At 39.8% G+C, this 24662-nt stretch overlaps 1 protein-coding gene across 1 annotated transcript in view; it reads left to right on the top strand.

Moving 5' to 3' along the window:
• Positions 1–1358: 1358 nt before the first annotated feature.
• GTPBP4 (GTP binding protein 4) overlaps positions 1359–24662 on the top strand; it is a 31998-nt gene continuing 8694 nt past the window's right edge. Inside the window, exons 1-14 of the mRNA XM_004702346.2 lie at positions 1359–1443; positions 3597–3767; positions 7407–7510; positions 7595–7731; positions 9465–9565; positions 10803–10895; positions 11868–12059; positions 12140–12205; positions 14777–14866; positions 17334–17444; positions 21344–21421; positions 21846–21897; positions 22369–22469; positions 23897–24094. Coding sequence (XP_004702403.1) covers positions 1396–1443; positions 3597–3767; positions 7407–7510; positions 7595–7731; positions 9465–9565; positions 10803–10895; positions 11868–12059; positions 12140–12205; positions 14777–14866; positions 17334–17444; positions 21344–21421; positions 21846–21897; positions 22369–22469; positions 23897–24094 — 1542 coding nt within the window. The 5' untranslated portion in view covers positions 1359–1395. The remainder of the gene's footprint in view (positions 1444–3596; positions 3768–7406; positions 7511–7594; positions 7732–9464; positions 9566–10802; positions 10896–11867; positions 12060–12139; positions 12206–14776; positions 14867–17333; positions 17445–21343; positions 21422–21845; positions 21898–22368; positions 22470–23896; positions 24095–24662) is intronic.

The following is a 24662-nucleotide window of genomic DNA, read 5'->3' as shown; positions in this document are numbered from 1 at the left end:
GGGGATCAGATCGGGCACAATTCGCTGTGGTATTTCAATGTCTTCCGTGGCATGTGAAAATTGAACGCTGAATAAGAAAGACTGAAGAAGAAACAATACATTTGAATGATGGTGCTGGTGTAGAATCTGGAAAGTACCACGGAGTGCCCGAAGAACAAACAAATCTGTCTTGAAACAAGCACAGCCAGAGTGCTCCTGAGAGGAAAGGACGGCAAGACTTTGTTTCCTGTACTTGGGCGTGTTATCAGGACAGACCAGTCCCTGGAGAAGGACGTCATACAAGGTAAAGTGGAGGAGCGGTGAAAAAGAGAATGTCCCTGAACAAGATGAATGGACACAGTGGCTGCAGCAATGGGCTCAAACATCCCAGCAATTGGGAGGATGGCCCAGGACCCGGCGATGTTTCACTCTCGCGTCACTATGAATAGGGACTGACTCAAGGAATATCACAGCAACAACTAGGACACCATCCCTAATTGGTTGGGTTTTTTTAATTAACACATCATTTTATTGGGGCTCTGACACCTCTTATAACAATCCATATTAATTGCATCAAGCATATTTGTACATATGTTGTCATTATTTTATAAACAATTACTTTCTATATGAGCCCTTGGTATCAACTCCTCTTTGCCGTCCCTCCCTCCCCCTTCCCACCTTCATGACCCTTTGATAAATTATTATTTTCACATCTTACACCTACTGCTGTCTCCCTCCCCCCACGGTTTCTGCTGTTCGTGGGGGTGGGGGGCACATTGCAGTTGCTCCCCCTTCCTCCCCTCCCCTCCCCACCTTGCCCCTACTCTCCTGGTATCACTACTCCCATTCCTGTTCCTGGATTCCGTGTGGCCTGAGCTCTTATCTCTTATCTGTACCTGTGCACTTGCTTAAGTCTAGCCTGCGGTTAAAGGCAGGACTGGCGTCATGGTAGTGCAGGATGAAGAAGCCTCAAGGAACCAGCAGAATATTGTGGATTTCATCAGTGCTAACAAACAAACAAACAAACATATTGCTGAGAATGAGGGGGTCGGTGCAGAGACGCAAAACCCATCTGTAGACAACGGGACATCCCCTCACAGAAAGGTCACAAGGAAGGGATGACCCATCATCCCTAATTGTGGCTGGACTCTTCTCTTCCTAACGATCTCATGGACGAGAAGCGCACTGCAGCACAACCTCCAGGCCACGCGGGGGCGCTGTGCAAAAAGAGGGGCAAGTGTGTGGAACCGAGGCTGCGCTTCAATCCCGGAACCACCCCCGAGTGTTGCACTGTCCGGAAGTGACGCTCCCTCTCCCGCACGCGGTCGCGTGTGTGACGGCGGAAGCTCCCGCCCCACTTCCAGGCGCCCAGGAGTTTCCTCGTGAACTGTTGGCGGTGGACTCCCGGCCGCAGCCATGGCGCACTATAACTTCAAGAAGATCATGGTGGTTCCGCCCGCCAAGGTAAATGGCTCCGCAGATGCCTTGGTGCTGCGAGCATTCTGTGGCGGAGCCTCTCTTTGTCGCCCTTCTCTTTTCCCGAGTCGCTGGTGACACGTGCGCGGCGAGACGTGGGCTGAGCGCGGTCCTGGGAGCCCTCCTTGAGACCCCGGTTCCGTGGTCTTGTGTCCGTTTCCGGAGATCGCCTGCGGGGCCCTGGACCCCCGGCAGCGGAGTTCCCTCCCGCGAGGACGGTCCTGTTGGCGACCTGGCTAGTTTCTTCCATAGTCTCTGGAGAGACTCTTCTCCACCACGTCCACCCCCGCGTTGTCAACGCCCTGCTCTAGTCCAGGTCCTCTCGAGAGGGGGCTACCCCTTTGTCATGGGGTCCCAGATATCTGCAGAGACTGTTGGCTTGGATATGGCGGGGTGAAGAGGTGTCCCCAATATCCGAGGGATGAAACTTCAAGCCACCGCGTCACATCCGTGACTTGCTTTATCTAAAGGCCTTAGAGCCGCACTAATTAAAACTTTGATCTTCCGATTCAAAGTTCAGCATACCTTTTCCCTCGCTTCTCAGAGGTTTTGGTTCTTTACTCTCAAGGGTTAACCCTTGAAAACTTTTCCATTGCAGTCTTTGACTTGGATTTGGGAGAAACGCTTGTGTCTCCTGGCATACAAAGGTATATAGGTGACCAGAATAAATTCCGGTCGTTTTAGGTAGAGCAAGAATCAGTCCACTATGCATTAGTATTATTCCTTTACAGAAATGGAGTTTTTGTTGTAGTAAATGCTCAATATGAGTATGATAGCATCGATCAAAGAATTCCTCTGGAACATTTGCTTCTGTTGCACATTCCTGAGTACTGCACAGTTGGACAGGGTAACAAGGAGGACTTGCTGATCTCAAACTCACTACACTGTGAATATACCCATATATACATACTTATGTCCTTTTATTTTTCTGTTTGTCTCAACAGTAGGGCGAATTTGACTTGGAAAGCTTTGCTGAGAAATAGTATTTTATATCCACAGCACAAGAAGGTGTCTCATTGCTTTAGTGTGTCACTTCTCATTTTTGTTTTTAATTATGAGAAATCTCTTACTAGATTGTAACTATCGTAGGGTTCATGTTATATTTGTATTTTTGACACATGCCATTTTCTTAGCAATGTTCCCAGTTTGTTAAATGAATTGTTCACCTCTTCTAAAACATAATATATGCATAGGGTTTTGGCTTTCTAGGGAATAGAGCATTATCCTTAATAGCACAACATCTATCTTTTGTTATCTAGAGGACAGATGACAGATGACTTATGTTTGAAAGTATATAGTGATAATCCACTGATAATTGGAATTACAGAATAACACCAGGAAGATAGGGGAGAAAATTCATTCTAGAAGGTAGTTGTGTGTCCGAGTATTGTGGTTATAAAAGTGGACATAATACTGTACTTTTTTAAAAATTACGTTTCTAAAGAAAAGTCTTCTATAAGTAGTCCTTATAACTATACTAGACATGAAAAGTTGTTTCAAGGAAGGAATATGTCTACATGAATTTGAAAAATAGATGAATATAGCTCGTTAAGGGAAATGAGGGAGTCATGGAAACATGAAATAGGTAGCTGTACAACTGGTCCTTTTAAAGAACAGACGACACAGTGGAGAAGGGTTGTCTAGGCAATTTCATGCATAGATTAGATCAAGAGATGTACAAGGGTCTTCAAAAACATGACAAAATTATCTTTTAATTCCCTCTTTTTCTGTGAACTTTTTGAAGGCCCCACCCCCCTCTTAGGTTCCTGACAGTTCTTACTGTGATTGCCCACATTCTCTGTGCCACTATTCCATAACTCCTTAAGGGAAGGATTCTGTTTTGTGTATTATCTCATTTTTAGCACCCTTGTATCCCCATCATCCTGTAGCGTGAATGATTAACATTGTTGAATTAATAAATTCAATAGAAAATCAAGCTGTTTGATATGACAGTAGTAAAATATTTGTTTAATATAAGGAGGCTTCAAACTGAAAAATGAAAAAATAGGATTTTTCCAAGAACTCTCTGAAGTCACCTCATAAATTTAGTATTACTAATTGTTAGTCTTTAAATATTTCAGATAAGCGGATGTAAAAAACATGTTTTTAATACACCTAAGACTTATTTTCTTTAATTGCAGGATTTTATTGATCTGACATTATCGAAGACTCAACGAAAGACTCCAACAGTTATCCATAAACATTATCAAATTCATCGTATTAGACATTTTTACATGAGGAAAGTCAAATTTACTCAACAGAATTACCATGACAGACTCTCTCAAATTTTAACAGACTTCCCTAAATTGGATGTAAGTGAGTTGGAGCTAAGTTTGAATGTATGGTTGTGTGTTCCTGTGCTACAAAAGTAGTTTTGCAAAACCTACAAATAATCAATGTTTAACCAGAAAGGGAACCAAAATAGCTGACTTGCCAATGTAGGTGGCAAACGTGATAATAAAAGCAGGATTTTGGATTTCTTAGGTGTTTTTCCTTAACCCCAGCCAGGCCCCAGATAAGAGTGCCCAACGTCTTCTCAGCTTAATTAAGACCTCCAGACTTGCAAGAACCAATTCAAGTTATTTGGAAACTCTGGGTTATAAATTCAGAAGCTCAAAACCCTCTTTCGGCTCCTACTCCCTCTTTCTGAGGCCTCTCTCTCCTGGGTCAACTGGAGCCGTTGTGTAAGATCCTTCTGCCTAAGGTCCACTGGTGTTTGGGAGCAGTATTACGGAGAAAAATAAAACAAAACAGAACTCATTATGTCTTCTGCTACATATTGCAATTTACTGGGTATTGGCTGTAGAAAAAGAAGAGCCAACATTAGCAAACGGTTTAAGACAGGCCTTCAAACCAGTTCAGTTATGACCAACAACATAAGCAAGAACGGGCCTGAGTTTTAAAAAACCTGGGTGATCCAAACAATAATAGTAGGGGAAATTACAGTTTGAGACCCTGGAATGAGACACTCAAAGGGTTGTAGTGAGCCCATTCACAAGCCCGATACTTGGGGTGGGTTAGTGGCAAGCTGTCGAGAGTGATACACAGTCTGACTGTCTGGTTGCTGCCATCTGAGCCAGTCCCATGGGCAAGAGATTCGGTTGCCTCACAGGGTAGTACTATGCCCTTGTTTTCTAAGGGAAAGATTCCATTTCTAACAGGACTTTGGTAATTTTTCCCATTCCAGTTCTCAGATTTTAAAGATTTGGTTCTGTGTCGCTTTCACTTCATCAGCCAAGAACCTGGAAGAACTAGCTCAAAGTTCTGTCTTTAAAAAAAAAAAATCCCTCTGTTGTACTCAAGTTGCAAGAGTCTTAGCGATTGTGAAAGATGATGGGATTAACAAAACAGTGTTGAGCCTGAATTTATCATTGCCCTCTGAGGGAGATAAAAGCAAACATCACTAGAGCTTGACACCATGCTTTTGACAGATGCTTGCTAAATGAATGAATCATTTCTTGGGGAAAGAGCTACTAGGAAATGGGAAGGGGGTATGTGAAAAAGAGCTGAGAATAACTGTATGAACCAAGGTTTTAGCATCCTCCCCTCCCCCCAAAAGAAATGTCTCCTGATTTTTTTGTAAGAAATTTCAATTCACCCATTCTTGGTATTGCTCTTTATACATTAGAGGTGGGAGGATTTAAACTACAAACATCCTATTCCTTTTTTTATAAAGACTAGAATTATCTGAGAATACCTTCTGAGTAGACGGTTAAATTACCCTATTCGTTGAATGCTTGTTATATGTTTACTGTTCTAGGCAAAGGAGTGCAGCAGTGAGTAAAAAGGCCTATTGTTCTAAGGAGCCCTGTTGGTCCTTTGTGTTAAAGGTTGGCCTGCTAATTGCAAGATCAAACCCACCAGCTGCTGCTCTGGCAAATACGGGACTTTCTGTTCCCCAAAAAATGCAGCCTCAGAAATTTGATGTAGGGTTGCTTAGAGTTAGGATCTACTCCATGGCAGTGGATTTCGTTGGGATTCTTGTTCTCGTGGGGATCACAGAGAGTAAAAGTGAAAACAAGCAGGGGTCAGATGAGGAAATCAAGAGTAAAGAGAATAGAGAGTGCCAGTGCAGTGTGATTGCTATTTCTTTGATAGGCGACATTAGAGCAGAAAGATCTGAAGGAAGTGAGAGAGTGAGCCATGTGGATGTATATCTGGGGGAAAGATCATTTGCTACACAACGAAGCAGCAAAAGCCCTAAGGTCAAGAAGTTGACGTGTGCGGGGAATAAGATCTGAGTCATAGTATGCGGGAAGACTAGTAAGAGAGGAGCCAGACGATGAAATGAAGCAATTGTGTGGGATTTTGATTTGGGGCTTTTTTACTTTTAGGTCAGCCGTTTGAGGGTTTTGAGTGTAGAGTACATGCCATGCTCTGACTTTCCTTTTAAAAAGCTGACTGGCTGCAGTGTGTTAGTAGACCCTAGAATACGAGAGATTAATTGGTTAATGCAGCGATGTCGATGAGATTAGTGTGAAGGTGTTGAGAAATAATTGGTCTCAGCATATGATTTGAAGGTAGAAGTGGCAGAATTGGTTTATAGAAGAGATGGGAAAGAAGAATGGAAAAAGATTTCCAGGGTTTAGACTAACACTTTGGATAGTGATGTTGCCAATTACCAAGGTGGGGAAGACTGAGAGAAGAGATTTGGGGAGGAAGAGAAATCAAGAATTTAGTTTTGTACATATTAATGGTGATGATTATAAGACATCCAGTATAATTGCTACATAGCATATATGCTTGAGTATAAATAAGCTTACCCACATATCAGCCAAGGCACCTAATTGTACCACAAAAGCTGCATTAAAATGTGCTGGAAAACTCGGCATTTACACAAGTGTATACGGTAATTGGAAGCTCAAGAAAGCTATGTACTTGGAGAAACACATGGGGATTAAAATATACATATCCTCTTGATGTGATTGAATGATTGGACTGTTTGTAGGGTATGTGAAGTATATGCCAATAAAACTGTTGGTGGAAGGGGGATACATATATTTTTATATAGGAAGTGAGTGTAAGTAAGAAAGTTGTTCTGGGGAATGCTGATATGCAGAACAGGGTGTGAGGAGGAATTGGCAAAAGGAACTCATTAGTTGTGAAGTGATCAGTTAGGAGGTCCATATAGATTAGAATCCTGGCAGGAATGACCAGCCTTCCAGTGCTACCTACTTAAATAGCTAGAGCAATAGAAAATTAGAATAAATGAAAATGGATTACCAGGAAGTTCATTGGTGATTTTGATAACTTTAATGATGAAGTCACAGGGACAAAATCCTAATTGGAGTTGGTTTAAGAGACTAGGAGGGAAAAAGGACTTTTAACCCTTTTCCGTAGAGGTTGCCAAGCAAGGGAACAAAGAAATAGAGCAGTAATTAAAAGATAAAGGGGTTAAAGCATAGGTTCCCAGACTTAAATGACCTACCACCCCCTTTACAGAACAAGAAAAAATTACTCAGCACCCCCCAGCAATGAGAAACTTGTACTATAGCCCGTGATCCAGAGTAAAGTGTAGGTATCTGCTGGTTCATTCCTTCAGCCCCTAGGAGGCAGTTCTCTTGCCCACTTTGAAAAACACTGGGTTAAAGGGATGTTGTTTTAGTACTTCAGAAGATTGAGAAAAAGCATATTTAAACACTGGGTTAAAGGGATGTTGTTTTAGTACTTCAGAAGATTGAGAAAAAGCATATTTTTAGGTTGGTAGGACTATAGTAGAGGTAGAAGAATTAAAAAAGGGAAGATTTATGAACTAAGTTCTTCATTGGCAAGAAGGGCTAAGATCTAGTCCTTACATCCCATTAACCAAGAGAATGAGGATTGAGGAGAACAAGCTGGAGTTTTGAGGGAAAGGAGGGCGTACATTTCCTCAGGAAATTAATCTTTTAAGTATTTACATATTAGGATGAGAAACTGTTGGACCAGAATAACAGATTTGTTCTTTATTGTAGGATATCCACCCATTTTACGCTGATTTGATGAATATTCTCTATGACAAGGATCATTACAAGTTGGCTCTAGGACAAATAAATATTGCCAAAAATTTAGTGGACAAGTAAGGAATTTTCTTAATATGGTGTCTTTTAAGGTATTACCAAAAATGTGGGGGGAAACTTAAGTTGTTTTTGTTTTTTTTAAGTGTTGCGAAAGATTATGTGCGACTCATGAAATACGGAGATTCTTTGTACCGCTGCAAACAGCTGAAACGTGCTGCCCTTGGGCGAATGTGTACTATTATCAAAAGACAGAAGCAGAGCTTGGAGTACTTGGAACAAGGTATTTGTTATACATAACAAGAATGTCTTTTTTTTCCCAGACGGAAAAAATTTTTAAATATTTTATTGTAAAAAGCATATACTATAAAAGTGCCACTTTTAAACAAATATGTATAAGTTTGGCAGTTTCTCAAATGTACAGTTGTACATTGAGAATAATCACTCATAATTCAACACTATCAATTCTCAAAGCTTTTCATTACCCCAACGAGAAATTCTATCCTCATTAAACAATAATACCCCATCCTTCTCCCCTTTCCCAATCCACAAAATCTATATTCTACTTTCTGTCTCTCTAAATGTTCCTATTCTCTATCTTAGTTGCTCTTTTGCTGTCTTAGCTTTTTTTTTCACTTAGTGTAATGTTTTAGGGTTCATCCATGTTGTACCATAAGTCTTTATGGCTGAGTAATGCTCTGTTGTCTGTACCACATTGTGTTTATCTACTCTGGACACTTCGGCTGTTTCCACCCAATGTGGAGATGACAGACTCCAATTATTTTATCGCAGTATTGTTATTCTAATAGCCTGGTTTTTATAGAAAAGGTGATTCACACTGATAATGCTTAGAAATTAATAGCAGTAGTAAGAAAATTGATATTTTTTTAATAATTAAGTAAGCCATGGATAAAATGAGAAAACTCCAAAATATACTAAAATAAATGATTCCTTGTTCTACCTGTTGATTTCATTTTCTTTTTAAAAAAAAGTTTTTGTGTGTATGATACGTGTTAGAACCAAACTGCTTCTCCAGCTTTTGTTACCTGATGTTTTTAATAGGACAATTGCTAAGTTAGGCTTTCTAACAGCAAAAAATAACACAACCAAAACATAGGCTCAGGACCTCTTCAAAGAAGGTAATGACGTAATACGTGAAAAGATGCTGGACATCAGCACCATTGTCTTTCCCCAAACCAAATGCTCTGCCATTGAGTGGTTGCCGACTCATGACTCACAGCCACCTCTTTCTTCCTTGGAGGCTGGTGGGTTTGGAACCTGACCTGGCCTAACAGCCCACAGTTTCACCAGCCCTCAACACACTGATGTCACTTCTTACCCGCTTAGATGGCTATTATAAAAAACAATCAGAAAACAAGTGCTCAGCAGGAACCCTGTCCGCATCTGGTAGGAATATAAAATTGTGCCTCTGCTGTGGGAAATATATGGTTTTTCATTTGCCACATGAGTCTGCACATATCTTCCTAAAAGATGAGAGCAAGGACTTCAATATATTTATAAACCAAAACTATAGCACTATGCAAAAGGCCTACCTTTAGCTTACTGAATAGGAGTATTGATTTGGTAAGGGCTAGCAAAAGAAGCCCTGGTGGTGAAGTGCTTGGCTTCTAGCTAAGAGGTTGGTGATTCGAATCCAGAGGTCTGATAATCTGCGCTCTCAAAGACTACAACCTAGGAAACCCTGTGGGGCAGTCCTCTTCTGACCTACAGGTCGGTCACCTTGAGTCAGAATGGATTCAACAGCCTTGGAATAGGAGGATTCTTTGGTGTAGCTAGATTTGGGAAACGCTGTTCTGTATACCATGTTGGCTTGTGTACTGTATTGGCTTCCAGCTAATCCTTTTTAAAATATATTTTTTCTTAACCACTTTTATGAGAGGCCTTCTAGTAGTTAGTGGAAAAGCAAATTAAAAGGTATTGTAGTTTGTCCATCAAGTCTTTTTACTCTTTATGTTTCCTTAGAAAACTAAACACATTTAATTTAAACTTTCATAGTACGCCAACATTTATCCCGTTTGCCGACCATTGATCCAAACACCAGAACTCTGCTTTTGTGTGGGTACCCCAATGTTGGAAAATCCAGCTTCATCAATAAGGTTGGTGGTCTCTTACTAGAAAGCTAATGATCTGATTATTTTAGATGAGAGTATTGCTGTATTTGTTCTGAGTGGGGTTTAATACATTGATTTGGGAAGTGTTTTTGGCATACAGAGAATAGGAGATTCCCTTTTAGGCAGGATTGGCTATTTGTCTGAACCTAGGTTTATCTTGCTATTAGAAAAACAGTTTCATTTTTTATTCTTACATATTTCTAAGGAATTTGAGGTATTTCACCACATTATTGTTTTAAAGTGGAGAGCTTTTCAAAGGATGTGTTAACTAATATTCTGGGGATGGTAGGGCCAGAGAAACTACTTACTGGACATACTACACTTACTGATTTGTCACCTTAGTTGCTGTATCAACTTTGACGTAAACTGTTGGGTCGACTGTAATGGTACGCTGCTGAGTCACTATTTCATTGCCTCAGGGAGTTTAGTTAGTAAAATGTGGGGTGAGAGATTGGAACCCTGTCCATTAACCTTTAAGAAATTTAGTGATTTGGTGCTTTGAGATAATGTAGCAGAGATCGAGACTGAAAAGAGTAGCTACAGCTTTTGAAACGTGGGCTTATAACTAACATCAGTTAACATGTTAGGTTAACTTATGTTACAGGTTACTTGGTACCAAGAAGACTTGCTTTTAGACAGATTCCTGGATTTTCATGTTACACCTACGTTGGCATGACTTGGTGATATCCAAGCATTTTAAATACATTTCCGAGTAGCATCTGCTAATCTGCTGGACCAGGGTAGTGGTGTGTGATCCAATATGATAGCCCTGGCCAGTGTAGTTTTCTCCTTTTTAATTAAGATTTTAATATCTGAGTCACAGTAGCATCTATCAAGAGTTCGGTAGCATAAAAAAGTCATTAGCTTCATGTGGCCAATGATGACATGGCAAATATGGAATATCTCATTGTAGAAAATGTTATTGGACATTACTGGACTAGTAGGATCCGGTTTTGGAGAATTAGAAGAGTTTGGGGACATGCGTTAAATGATGGATAGCCTCCAAATTTACGTTAATCCTAGCCTTCCTACTGTGGTTCATGTTCTAAGGGACAGGTAATCTGAGGGAGGTAACACCTTTTTGTGCCGTTTAATCCTCTTTTGATTGTGTTTTCTACCCAAACAAAAAAGTTAGTCTTGATAATATCAAGTATAAAAAAATTTCAAGTATAAAAGTATAAAATTTCTTGTGCTTGTTGAAATTTCGGTATTCTTTTTTAAGGTGACAAGAGCTGATGTGGATGTTCAGCCTTACGCCTTCACAACTAAGTCGTTGTTTGTTGGGCACATGGATTATAAATACCTTCGTTGGCAGGTGAGAGGGGTTTCATTTGGTTTTGCTTTTGGGGGAGTTCTTATTTTAAAAGTAGAGCAGGTGGCTTAATTTTTTTAATTAATGAAATTTTGTTGATTTCTAAAGAAAGCTGTTCATATTATAGTGAACTCTTATGTACAGTCAACTATGAGCTGTGTGCAGTGGTTCTCACCCGCAACCTTTTAATACAGTTCCTCATGTTATAGTGACCCCCAACCACAAAATTATTTTCATTGTTACTATTAAATAAAATAACTGTCATTTTGCTACTGTTATGAATCGGGTGACCCCTGTGAAAGTGTCGTTCAACCCCCAAAGGGGTCAAGACCCGCAGGTTGAAATCTGCTGCTCTAGAGAGAATCCTTTTTTTTTTTTTTTTTTTGGAGAGAATTCTAGAGAGATGTGGAAAATATTTTTGGAGTCCCAAAGAGCTTGAAACTTCTCTACATAAAGAAAACTCAGCTGCACTTTGAAATTCTAGAAAAACAATGAACTTTTCTATGCTGTCATTAAAGTGAGCAACTTTAGCTACCAGCATAGATTTGTTCATAAGCACATTCTTCGACCAGTAATGTGTATATTATTTGGTTTTTGCAAACTGTGAGCCCCCACCTCCGTTAGTTTCCTGTGCATATTATGTCTGTTGTTTGTGGTGTTTACGTGGACATGTTGCATGTGAAAAATATGGTATATTAGTCACGGTGCTTTTTTAAACTGAAATGAAGAGTTCTTTGTCATCATTTTTAACCTGTGATTAGAAGTGATATATACTCTTTAAATGCATGAACAATTTGTTTTCACAATAGAATTTTGATTTTACAAATTACGATGCAAATTTTGCAAAACACACTAGTGCCATAGTCTCTGCAGTACCGAGTAGTGATAGTGATGACATCGTTTGAGGGGTGCAGACCCTTCTCACCTTCCTTTCATGAGCTGTTCCTTCCCCATTAACACAAATGTTGTCTCTAGGTTGTGGATACTCCAGGGATTTTAGATCAGCCTCTGGAAGATCGGAACACCATCGAGATGCAGGCCATCACGGCACTGGCCCACCTTCGTGCTGCCGTCCTCTACGTAATGGATTTGTCTGAGCAGTGCGGGCATGGGCTGAAGGAGCAGCTGGAGCTCTTCCAAAACATTAAGCCTCTTTTTATCAATAAGGTACATAGGATAATCCGGTGTTTTTGTTTATGGTCTGCAGTATGAAGTTAATAAATAATCTTCTTCTTCTTCCTTGCTAGCCACTTATAATTGTAGCAAACAAATGTGATGTGAAGAAAATCGCTGAACTTCCTGAAGATGATCAGGTAAACCACCTAAATATCTCTGTAACAATTTATGTCCTGCTGATTCTAAATGTCATTTTTGGACAGGAGCGATTTTGGCAATGCTAATCAAGTTGTTCATTTCACACAATATAATGGCTTCAGGAATTTCATGAGATGACCATTATATAAAAACTTGTGATGTAAAATTATATTTGGGGTAAATACATTTACTGTAAAAAAACTCTTAAATTGATGCCTTTAAGATAGCAGAGTATGCTAAAATAAGCATCTCTCTTTTCCCACCTCAAAGCATCTTGTATACCAGAGCAATATTTTCTAAAATATTTAGCTAGGTTTATGTAGGTACTACATAAGTTAAAATGGCTCGATGGCTAAATATGTTTGGGAAATGACTGGTTCAACAAAGGAAAGTGAGCTTCTGTAAACTATTGCAATATAAGACAATAGGTTTTAATGTGTACTAGAGGAAAATACTAGTTTTTAAACTAATTCAACCCCACAGTCCTTTTATTTCTTTATTTTACATTTATTGTTAATTGGATTTAGTACATATAGCATTCTATAGTTCAATCACATTGAGCAGAATTGTACAATTGCTACCACAATCGGTTTTCTAAACGTTCTATTTCTTCCTAGTTGACCTCAAGCTCTTTTTAAGAGGTATCTTTCAGGAAACCTGCCTTGAGAGCATCACACTAGAAGAGTGGTTCTTAAACTACACTCCCCAGTCCAGTCAGCAGGGTCCTTCTCACCTATGAAGGTGTTCAAAATGCAGATGTTTGGCCCCCACCCTAGAATTTCTGAATCAGGAACTCTAGGGGTTAGGGCTCAGCAGTCTGATTCACCGAGCCCTACAGGTGATTGTGTGATGTTCACTCCTGCTGCATTTTTTTTTCTTTTTCTTTTTTTTTAACATTTTATTAGGGGCTCATACAACTGTTATCCCAATCCATACACACATCAATTGTGTAAAGCACATTTGTACATCGTTTCTCAAAACATTTTCTCTCCATTTAAACCCCCGACATTAGGTCTTCATTTTTCCCCTCCCTCCCCGCTCCCCCCTCCCGCATGTGCCCTTGATAGTTTATAAATGGGTATTTTGTCATATCTTGCCCTGTCCGACGTCTTCCTTCACCCACTTTTCGGTTGTCTGTCCCCCAGGGAGGAGGTCACACACAGTTCCATGTAATTGGTTCCCTCTTTCCTACCCATTCTCCCTTTACCCTCCCTGTTTTGCCACTCACACCACTGGTCCTATAGGGCTCATCCGTCCTGGATTCCCTGTATTTTCAGTTCCTATCTGTACCAGTGTACCTCCTCTGGTCTAGCCAGTCTTGCAAGATAGAATTCGAGTCATGGTAGTGGGAGCGGGGAGGAAACCTTTAGGAACTAGAGGAAAGTTGTATTTCTCATCATTGTTACATCACACCCTGACTGGCTCATCTCCTCCCCGAGACCCCTCTGCAAGGGGATCTCCAGTGGCCTACTAATGGGCTTTGGATCTCCACTCCGCACTCCCCCCATCATTCACTATGGTAAGATTTTTTGTTCTGATGATGCCTTACACCTGATCCCTTCGACACCTCGTGGTTGCATAGGCTGGTGTGCTTCTTCCATGTGGGCTTTGTTGCTTCTGAGCTTGATGGCCGCTTGATTACCTTCAAGCCTTTAAGACCCCAGACGCTATACTTTTTGATAGCTGGGCACCATCAGCTTTCTTCACCACATTTGCTTATGCACCCATTTGTCTTCAGTGATCCGTTCGACACCCCGTGATCACACAGGTTGATATGTTGTTCCATGTGGGCTTTGTTGCTTCTGAGCTAGATGGCCGCTTGTTTACCTTCAAGCTTTTAAGACCCCAGATGCTATAACTTTTGATAGCCGGGCACCATCAGCTTTCTTCACCACATTTGCTTATTCACCCGCTTTGTCTTCAGCGGTTGTGTTGGGAAGGTGAGCATCATAGAATGCCAATTTACTAGAAGAAAGTATTCTTGCATTGAGGGAGTACTTGAGTGGAGGTCCAATGTCCTTCTGCTGCCTTAATACTAAACCTATAAATGTAGGCTCATAGATCTATTTCCCCATCCTCATATAATATATTTGTATATGTACATGTCTTATCTAGAGCTCTATAAATACCCTTTGCCTCCCAGCTCTTTCCTCTATTTCCCTTGATTCTCCTCCTGTCCCACTATCATGCTCAGTCCCCACCAGGATTTCAGCACTTCCTCTTTGTTACGTTCCCCTTGAACCTGCCCTACCAGGTCTCCCACTCCACCCCTGCTGCATTTTTATATTGTTTGCTAACAATATAGTCTTAAAAGCCTCCTAGACTTTTAAAATGTAAGAATTTCTTACATTTTACTTAAGACTTGTCTTTTTTGAAGTCTGACAGAATGTTTTTGAGTGCCCTGGAATTGGCTTGCTACAGTCAAGTGTGATTCGGTGATTTGTACTGTCTTTATCATGAAAGGATTTCTAGGGGAAAATAACTTTGTAAGAGAACTATTCTTCAAAAGAGGTTAAAACACCCATTTGAGTAACAGCAATGCATTTCTCATTTTTCCTTTATATTCCCAGAAAATATTTATCGATTTGCAGACCAAAGGATTTCCTGTAATAGAGACCAGCACCCTGACTGAGGAAGGTGTTATTAAGGTTAAGATGGAGGTGAGTGCTTCCTTAAAAGCAAAGACCAATAATCCTCATGTCTTTCTCTTGTTTCAGAAATGTCAGCCCTGGGAAAAGCATTTATCTTTCTGGTACACCACGGTGTTCCAAAAGTTTTGGAAAGTATATACTGGGGGAAAAAGCTATGCATGTATTTCCTTCTTTGGGGAGGAGCGGTTATGAAATAAACTCATACTAACTTATTATCACAGGTATGAACAGGATCATCTAGTTGGAGGCACTAAGGATAAGACAGCAGTTTGAAAAGAGCACTTATCAGAGCAGCATGAATTCTGCTAAGACTGAAGCAGAACGATTGCACTGGCAGACCATCCGTATCAACTTTTGAGTAAATAATCTTGGTCATGCCGTATTTGAATTACCAGCTGATAAAATAGGCAGCACCATGGACATCCCAATTGCTTCAGCTTCCTCAATTCTGACTGAAAATTAAAGGTGAGCAGATTTTCTGCTCAATGGGTACCCAAACTGTTGCACCCAGATCAACTGCAGACAGGCGCAGAACTTGAAATAGAAATTTTAAACCATTGAGATCAAGGTCCTGAATATTTTTTTTTTTTAAGAAGAATTCCAAAAGGAAATAAAATATGGCTAAAGACAAAACGTAAGCAAAATGTTGGCTACCAAGAGGAGGTACTGGGACAGTCAAAAGCAAGGGTCATGGGGGGTGGGGGGGCGGGATGCCACAGGTGATGCTCAAGCCATTTTGCTTGTTGGCTCTCTGGGGGACCAAAGAATGACAGTACATGTTTATGAGTGTTTTGAGATAGTCAGAACTTTAGCAGAAAAATGCATGGGAAAACTGCTTATTCATCTCATTTAAAAACGCCAATTTCTCAGTGTGAAATCATTAGGCATCCACTTTTTCAATCCTGATAGCCGTCTTGATTCCTTGCTTCCTAATCCGAAAAAACCTAAAGGGCACTATTTTTAATGTGTATAAAAGATCGCACCGGGATAGTTAAATTCACTTACAAAAGTGATTTGAATTTGAGGCTATATTGAGAAATTCACATAATAGATATATATTTATTTTACTATATATTTATCTTTTAGTGTTGCTCTTTTTTGAGAGAGATCATTTTATTGGGGGCTCTTACAGCTCATAACAATCCATGTCAATTTTATCAAGCATGTTTGTACATATGTTGCCATCATTATTTGCATACATTCACTTTCTGGTTGAGCCCTGGTATCAGCTCCTCTTTTCCCTCAATGATAATTTTCCATGAGCTTTTGATGATCCCTCGTATTAGTCATCTAACCCCTCATACTAACTAGCTAGTTGGCAGTAGATGCAGTAGTGAACAAGGTGGTTTTTAAACCCCTTCACTGGAGCCTCTAGGCCTTCTCTCTCCATCCTCAGTTGAATGATGAGAATTTGAAGAGTTTATATTAGGAGTTGAATTGTCTCCCCAAATATATGCTGTAATTTCTCGCCCTTCTCCTTGAGCATGTAATCTTATTTGACTATAGGGTTTTGTTGTTAAAGAAGCCAAACCAGTGTAGTATATGTCTTCAGGAGAAAAAAACATGCCACATGAACATCCCCCAGGAGACAGAGTAAGGACTTCCTGGCCTCCTAAACTGAGAAAATAAATGTCTGTTTGTTAAAGCCGCCTATGTATGGCACTTGTGTTAAAGCAGCACCAGGTGATAATTTGTCAGTAATTTTAACTTTATCTGCTGTCTCTCAGCCTGTGAATATTTCCACTGGAGCTACTGTGAAAAAATGTGTTCATGGAACCTGTTCAAAAGTAGAAGGAAGACGATAGTATAAAAAGCAGGAACAGGTTAAGAGAGGCAGGTTCATGTTGGATTACACATGATGCCTTATTTATTTGTTTATTTAAATAAACAATGTTATATTTCCCTAAAATAGGGGGAAAGCTGGGATGCTGTTGATTTTACTCAAAGGTTAGTTTCTGAGGTTAGACATGATCTGGAAAGTGGTTTATAGTTAAAGATCTTATTTTAAACTCCTTTACGAAGGACAGATTTCAAGCACTACAAGCTTTGGATAGTCATTAATATTGAGAGAAAAGTTCACAGTGGTTTGTGATCAGAGGTTAAAGGTCAACTTTGCCAATGAGCTTAAGACATTTTGCTTAAAGCAGGTCCACCACCTGCAAGAGAGAATGAAGCCTTTCCTCTTTATCAGAGAGTGTGGTACGCTACAGTAGTGGTTATATTGATATGGGGGTGATACCTGATAAGAATTTCACCTTTACATGTTAATATCATTACGGGAAAAGCATAACATGAGAGAACTTTAAAAAGTTAGTAGAAATCCATAGGTCCCCAACAAGTAGATGCTCACAAACAAGTCTTTGAAACATAAATCTGATCCGTGTGGGGACTTTGGTTCGTGATTGTTTCCTGGGTCGTATAGGATGCGGTTGTCCTGTGTCTCTGACTGTGTGTCCTGTGTTTTATCCATCACTAGGCTTGTGATAGGCTTTTGGCTCACCGAGTTGAAACCAAAATGAAAGGAAACAAAGTGAATGAGGTGCTGAACAGATTGCATTTGGCTCTACCAAACAAAAGGGATGACAAGGTAAGGTTGCCTTTTTAGAATGCCTGGAAATGAGATCATTATGCTCCACCACCCCACCCCCCTCCGGGGGTTATAGATTCAGTTAAGCTAATACACACAGGTTTCATGAATGGTCTTGGTTTCTTCTCATGACAGAAGTTATGCATGTATATTATAAACAGTTGAAAAGGTAAATGAGTAAAGTGCCAAGTTAAATATCTTCTCACTCCACCAGCTAGTTACTGTTATTTCTATCTTGTTTATTCGAACATTTTCTGCTAGATAGATAAAGCATAGTTGTCATTGAATGACCCCTGGCTCGTGACAAAGAATGAAACATTGCTGGGACCAGCAGCATCTTCACAATCTTTGTTATGTGTGAGTCCATTGTGCCCAGTCCATCTCATCGAGGATCTCTCTTGGCCTCCTTGGACCTCTGCTTCAGCAAAAATGATGTTCTCCTCCGGGGTCCAGAGCCAAGCGAGTTGGGCAGTATCCTGTGATCCGTAAGGCTGATGTTTAGAAGTAGACTGTCAGGCCTTTCTTCCTAGTCTATCTTAATTTTAAGGATCTGCTGAAACCTGTCCACCAGGCGTGACCCTGTTGGTATTTGAAATACCAGTGACATAGATTCCAGCATCATGGCAACATGGAATCCACTATAGTAGAACACACTGGCATGCAGGTAGTGGTTTGGGTATATTTGCATTTAAAATACATCTATATTTAAAAACACAATTGGCAGTGTATTGTGTTGTCTTGCAATTTATGTTCCAACTTACTCATTTTCATTTATATGCTGGTGCTTCAGTCAAGTAGTTCTCTGTTGTGTCTAATTTCTTTCCATCACACATAGCTGGAGTGTACATCTTTTTCACAAAGATAGATGTATATCTGAAGAGGTTTGCTTATTTTTTGTTTGTTTGTTTGTTTTTTGTTTTTTTTTGAGGTTTGCTTATATAGAGAGAGTAAACTTTAAACTTTGGAATAGAGAATCACAAATTAAGTGCTTTGAAAATATTGCTGTCTTCTAAAATGCCTTTCTCAATTACACCTTGCTAATAGTTTAAAGATCTGTATTCCTGTGTCACCTATCTATCACTCTAGTAGTTTAAGTGGGCTATCTTGTGATGATCAGTGCACTTCAATATTTTTCTTTTTTTAAAAAAATCATTTTATTAAGAGCTCATACAACTCTTATCACAATACATACATACATCCATTGTGTCAAGCACATTTGTACATTTGCTACCATCATCATTCTCAAAACATTTTCTTTCTTCTTGAGCCCTTGGTATCAGCTCCTCATTTTTCCCCTCCCTCCCTGCCCCACCCCTCTCATGAACCCTTGATAATTTATAAATTGTTATTTTGTCATGTTTTACACTGTCCAACATCTCTTTTTAAAAAAAAAAACTTTTATTGGGGGCTCATACATCTCTTATCACAATCCATGCATTCCTCCAGTGTGTCAAGCATATTTGCGCATATGCCGCTGCCATTATTTTCAAAGCATTCTCTTCTCCCTTGAGCCCCTGATATCAGCTCCTCATTTCTTTCCCCTCTGTCCCCTGCCCACCCTCCCTCACGAACGCTTGATAAGTTATAGATTATTTTTTCTATATCTCACATCATCCTTTCTCGCCTCACCCTCACCGAATCCTCCAGGTATTTCTACTCTTCTTGTTGGCCCTGTGGTGTTTATCTATCCTGGATTCCCTTTGTTTCGAGCTCTTATCTGTAGCAGTGTGCATGCTCTGGTCTAATCCTATTTGTAAGGTAGAATTGAGGTCATCATAGTTTGGGGAAGGAAGCACCAAAGAGCTAGAGGAAAGTTGTGTGTTTCAACGGTGCTATACTGTACCCTGACTGGCTCATCTCTTAACTATGTCCCTTCTATGAGGGCATGTCCAATTATCTACAGATGAGTATTGGGTCTCCACTCCATGCCCCCCCCCCCATCCCACCCACCCAATTCACCTTGGATATGGTTTTATTCTGGGTCTTAGATGCCTGATACCTGATCCCATCGACACCTCATGATCACACAGACTGGTGTGCTTCTTCCATATGGGCTTTGTTCCTTCTGAGGTAGATTGCCACTTGTTTATCTTCACTTCAATATTTTTCATACGCTATGGGTCTTTTAAGTTCTTTGAGTGGATTGTCTTTTGTTGATTTGACATTTGTACATTAAGAAAATCAGATTTGCATCCTATGTGCTCTGAAGAATATCTCAAAGAAATACAGTTAAAATTGTTACCATGATGGATACCCCCCCAAAAAAGCAGGAAAAAACCTCTGCTGGGTAGGGCTTTCGTATACACATCAACGAACTTGCTCTGAGTTAGTGCACCCAGTGGTGTTACCTGGGAAGGTTCTCTCTGGCCACAGTGAATCTTTTCCTGAAAGCAATTTCACTTGAACCTCGTTTTTTGTGATGGCCAATTGAAGAAAACAGTGTGCTGCTGTGAAATTTTGTTTCTTGCTTGGGGACAGAAACTGTTGTGATGTTGAACACAGCTTAACAGGACAACATTATGGGGAAAAAACCTCAAGTGGAAAAAAAACCCTCAAGTGTATGAGTGATTTTCTCATTTCAAAAAGGGTGAGATGGCGATTGATGAAAAACCTCATTCTGGATGTCCATCAACTTCCCAAAGGGATGAAAATGTAGACTCAGTGCATTTGGAGTTCATTCCACCAGGTCAGACTGTTAATCAAGTTTTCTGAAAAGATTGAGGTTCTGAAACAATTCATAGAATGTGTGCGACAAAAAAGGCCTGATTTGTGACAGACAGACTGGTTTTGCTACCACCATGACAATACACCTGCTCATGTCATCTGAGTGCACGCCTCTCTTGCCCCACACTCCTTGCTCACCTGGCCTGTGCCAATGTCTTTTTGTTTCCGCGGATGAAGAGGGACATGAAAGTACCGCAATTTGATGCCATGGAAGAGGTGAAGAAAAAAATGAGGGAGATGCTTTCAGCTATCCAAACAGATGAGTTTGAAGACTGTTTCCAAGAATGGAATCACAGCTTTGATGAATGTATTTTAAGTTTCATAGAGAATACTTAGAAGGTGATAAGGTTGTTTTATAAAAAAATTAAATACATAGTTTTTGGAGATGGGGAATTCCAGTTTGGGGGAGGTGTACCCCCTTGTATAGCTGTTGCATTTTTTTTGCCATGTATAGGAAGTCCTTACTCATCCCTAAGTATTGTTTTAAAAAGCATCTTTTTATTTTCCCGTATAGTTTCGTGGTTTAATTTTTAATATATTTTCTTTTGAATAAAAATCTTTACTGTGTCTTGAATTTAGTTTGTAATGAGGTGGGGATTTGGAGGTAGTTATCTGCTCTGTCTTTTAAATAGCTAGCCATTTAACTCAGGTCTAATTAAGAAATAATTCATTTGCTATTGGATTCTCATATGTCCCTGAGTTTGTGGCTAAGTTTCACTCTTGCATTTATCTGTTATTTCTCCTGTGCCAATTTCCTGTTTCCATAATTTTTTACATGATTTTGATAATACTTTTTTCAAAGTCTGTTTTTAGTCCACCGTATATACTCGAGAATAAGCCAACCCAAATATCAGCTGAGGCACCTAATTTTACCACAGAAACTGCATTAAAAATGTGCTGGAAAACCATATATACAGTACTTGTGAACTGTTCTTGGAATTCTTTGTCTAAATTGCTGTTTACTCCTTGCCCCCGGATTCTCTGTTGGTAATTTGACTGGTCTGGCTATGTTTTTCTGTCCGTAACATATGGAGAATTTGTACCTGGTTTTTACTGCTTATGAAAGGTTTTTGGTTTGATTTGGTCTGTCCCCCCAGGCTCCTCGCCCCCGCCCCGCTCCCACCCTCCCACGGAAGCAGTGTTTTATATACGTATTTTCAATAATGTCTTCTTAGGAGAGACCTCCTTTCATCCCAGCAGGAGTAGTGGCACGTAAGAAGAGAATGGAGATTGAGGAGCCTAAAAGAAAAAGGGTAAGTTACTTAAAATTAACTCACAACTGATTTAATTATAAAGAGAGAGCAGCACTAGTAATGGAGAATGGAAGCCTTGAACATGTATTAAAAGCCGCCTATAAGCCCAGTGTTAGGTCCTGTGATTGTAGCGGGTCCCTACTGGCAGAGGTCCCTATGCTTTTGGAACTTGCATTTCAGTTAATGGGAAATGGCAGCGAGTGAGGTGATAAGTAAAATATATAGTATGCAAGGTGATTGAAAACAAACCAACTTTCTTACCAGAAATGGGAGTTGAATCCATAGGTATTGAAAGGTTTGGATGTTAGAGGAAGAAATTATTTTGTAGTAACAAGAAGAGTGCTTAGTGCTTTCAAACCTAAAAGAAAGCTGAAGCTGATTTTGCACATGTTTCTGAGATTTGTTTTTGTCTTTTTTCTTGCAGGAACGAGATATTGAACTGGAAATGGGAGATGATTATATTTTGGATCTTCAAAGTAAGTGCTATTATAAAACAGTTTTATACATCTTCAAATGCCAATTTGAAAAGTGAAAGGACTTTAACAATGAAAAGTCTTTTTAGCATATTTGTTCATTTTTTAATTTCTTAAAGGCAAGCAGGGCTCTATAAAGTTTATTGGTGCTTTGTTTTCTGGGTACTTTTCTGGCCTAGATTGAACAGTTTATTGTAGTTTCACAGCATAGAAATATTGCAGCAAATTGATGTTATCTTTTTTTCTCTGATTGTTTCATTAGAGGTCCACTTGGTCCTGAAATATTCAAATGCCTTAGACAATGTTTAGAGTAGCTATATAATTGACCGTACTATTTTTCTCTGTGGTGGTGAATACAAATGCTTGATTATCTTTATAGAGTGGTAAGAAGGGGCACAATTTCACACTCATTTAGGACACGCTGTATTTAAATACATTGAAAACTAAAACATCCTTTTTGTTTGTTAACTCTAGAGTACTGGGACTTAATGGATTCATCTGAGAAATCCGATAAAATTCCAGAGATCTGGGAAGGCCACAATATATCTGATTATATTGATCCTGACATCATGAGGGTCAGTGACACCTTATGTACTGTGTTGATTGTGGAATGATTGATTTTCCTCCTGAGCACGGCCACTAGAAGATACAAGTAGTCCTGGCTGCATTTGTCCCTTGAGTGCTTTCTCTGCATTTGTCCTGAAACTACCATCCTGGATGCTGGGGAAAATGTCCATCACAGAGACATTGCTCCATCTTGGTCCGGTGATCCTGCCACCTGCCCACTTTCTGAAATTAGCCCCACTTATTCTGAGCCCGCCTATCTGGGCTTCCTTTTCCCTGCCCCCCTTAACAGATTACCTCACTTGACAGAGAAAATGGATTCCAGGGGGCATGAGTTCTATAATCTCCTCCTTTTCCTGCCACCACCACCCCCTCCCCCCCAGTGATGTCCTGACTCAGTAAAAGCGCTTCCCCATCATCATCCTGATGATTGATGAGTTTGGTTCCATCAGTGATGTTTTTCTCTCATTTCGGTTCCTCTCCCTGTTGCTGCTTCTTAACAAACAACTGTTTACACACTTTTCCAATCTTATGTAAAAAAACATACTTTAACCTGGCATCCTACTTTGACTTATTACCCTCTTTTTCTCCTACACTAAGCTTTTTGAAAAATATTTGCTGCCTACTTCTTTTTTAACCCCTCATTAGTTTCCAAGTACCCTCCTTCATTTATTTTATTTAATTAATTAATTTATTTTATTTTATTTATTGATTGTCTTCAAGTTCGACCCACCTTAAATTTCAAACTTCTTATTCTAGAAAATGGTAACAACATGGTTTATTTAGCTACCCTAAGAATAACCATTGTGACGCCTCCTTTACTCTCACTTGTTCTATTTATTCCACTTCTGAAATATTCTTGTCCCCTACCATATAATTTTTTTATGCACTGCATTTGCCTTAATTGGTCTTCTGACCTGTTGATTTTTATTATTATTAACTATCTAGACAGGTATTACTTTGGGATAGCATTGCATTAGAGTAAATAATTAGGATACTGTAGTATAAAACTATGTATATGAAGGGGCCTCAAAAGTTTGTGGGGAAACAATCTATAATCTTTTTATTTTATTTTTCCAGGAACTTTTTGAAGCTTCTTGGTGGATATTTGTGTGTCTGTGTAATTCTTTAAGTCTCTGAGGCTATTTCCTGTTGTTATTTATCTGTTGGGAGGATGTTGGCACATTTTAAAAGCTAATCTTTGAGTAATTGTTTTCAAAGGAGAAAAAGAAACGATACAGGTCAATCCACACTATGCTGTCAGTGTAGTATTTATATGTGTTCGTTTCTTCAAAGTTATTTTCTCCCAGAGAGACTAGACTGTGGCTTTTCTTCTGTCTCCAAAGATTCCGGGAAAGGTGCTTCCTGTATTAGCATCGCTGCATCTACATGTGAGTGTTTCATTTCTGATTGTGTGTCATTGTGTCTCCTTTTGAAGAAACTGGAAGACTTGGAGAAAGAGGAAGAACTAAGAAGAGCTGCTGGAGAGTATGACAGTGACTCCGAAAGTGAAGATGAGGAAATGATGGAGATCCGGCAGCTGGCCAAACAGATTAGAGAAAAAAAGAAATTGAAAATTCTTCAATCCAAAGAAAAGAACACACAGGGACCCAGAATGCCTCGAACTGCTAAAAAGGCAAGTGGGGGGGGCGGGGTGCTGTTCAGAGACATGACCTGTTTCCTTGCATATTGGATTCCTGTGTAGATGTGGCCAAACAAAACTTCCAGTCCAATGAGAGCGCCTAAAGTTTTTTACTAAATTAATTTTGTTGGTATATATTGGCTAGCCAGATTATTTCTTTTGTTTCCAGTATATTGTGAGAATTTGCATATAAAACTTTTATATAATTTAGGCTTTTGTGTCCTAGTTAAGAAATCTTCCCTGTTGGGGTGGAAGATAGGATCTGTGTTGGTTCAAGCTGGGTTCTATTGCCACCACTGTGACCAACCCAGACCAGGGTCCAAAACCATTGAGAGTGTGCACTTTCAAGAAAAAACAGTTCCTCACCCCCACCCCCCAAAGAAAGAAAGGTTCTAGGCAGCTAACACAGAAAGAAAATAACTTGGAATTACAGAAACCTCACGGATATTTATATATTTGAAAATACTGTACAGTGAACCCTCGTTTATCACGGTTAATCGGTTCTAGACCCTACCGTGATAAATGAAATTCCGCGAAGTAGGATTCCTTATTTGTAAATCAA

The sequence above is a fragment of the Echinops telfairi genome, unplaced genomic scaffold (genome assembly GCF_000313985.2).
Source record: "Echinops telfairi isolate 266 unplaced genomic scaffold, ASM31398v2 ScPeMD7_31;HRSCAF=116, whole genome shotgun sequence".
In the NCBI taxonomy this organism is placed as follows: domain Eukaryota; kingdom Metazoa; phylum Chordata; class Mammalia; order Afrosoricida; family Tenrecidae; genus Echinops; species Echinops telfairi.
The sequence above is the reverse complement of the archived record's forward strand: the minus strand, read 5'-3'. Positions and strand labels throughout refer to the sequence as shown.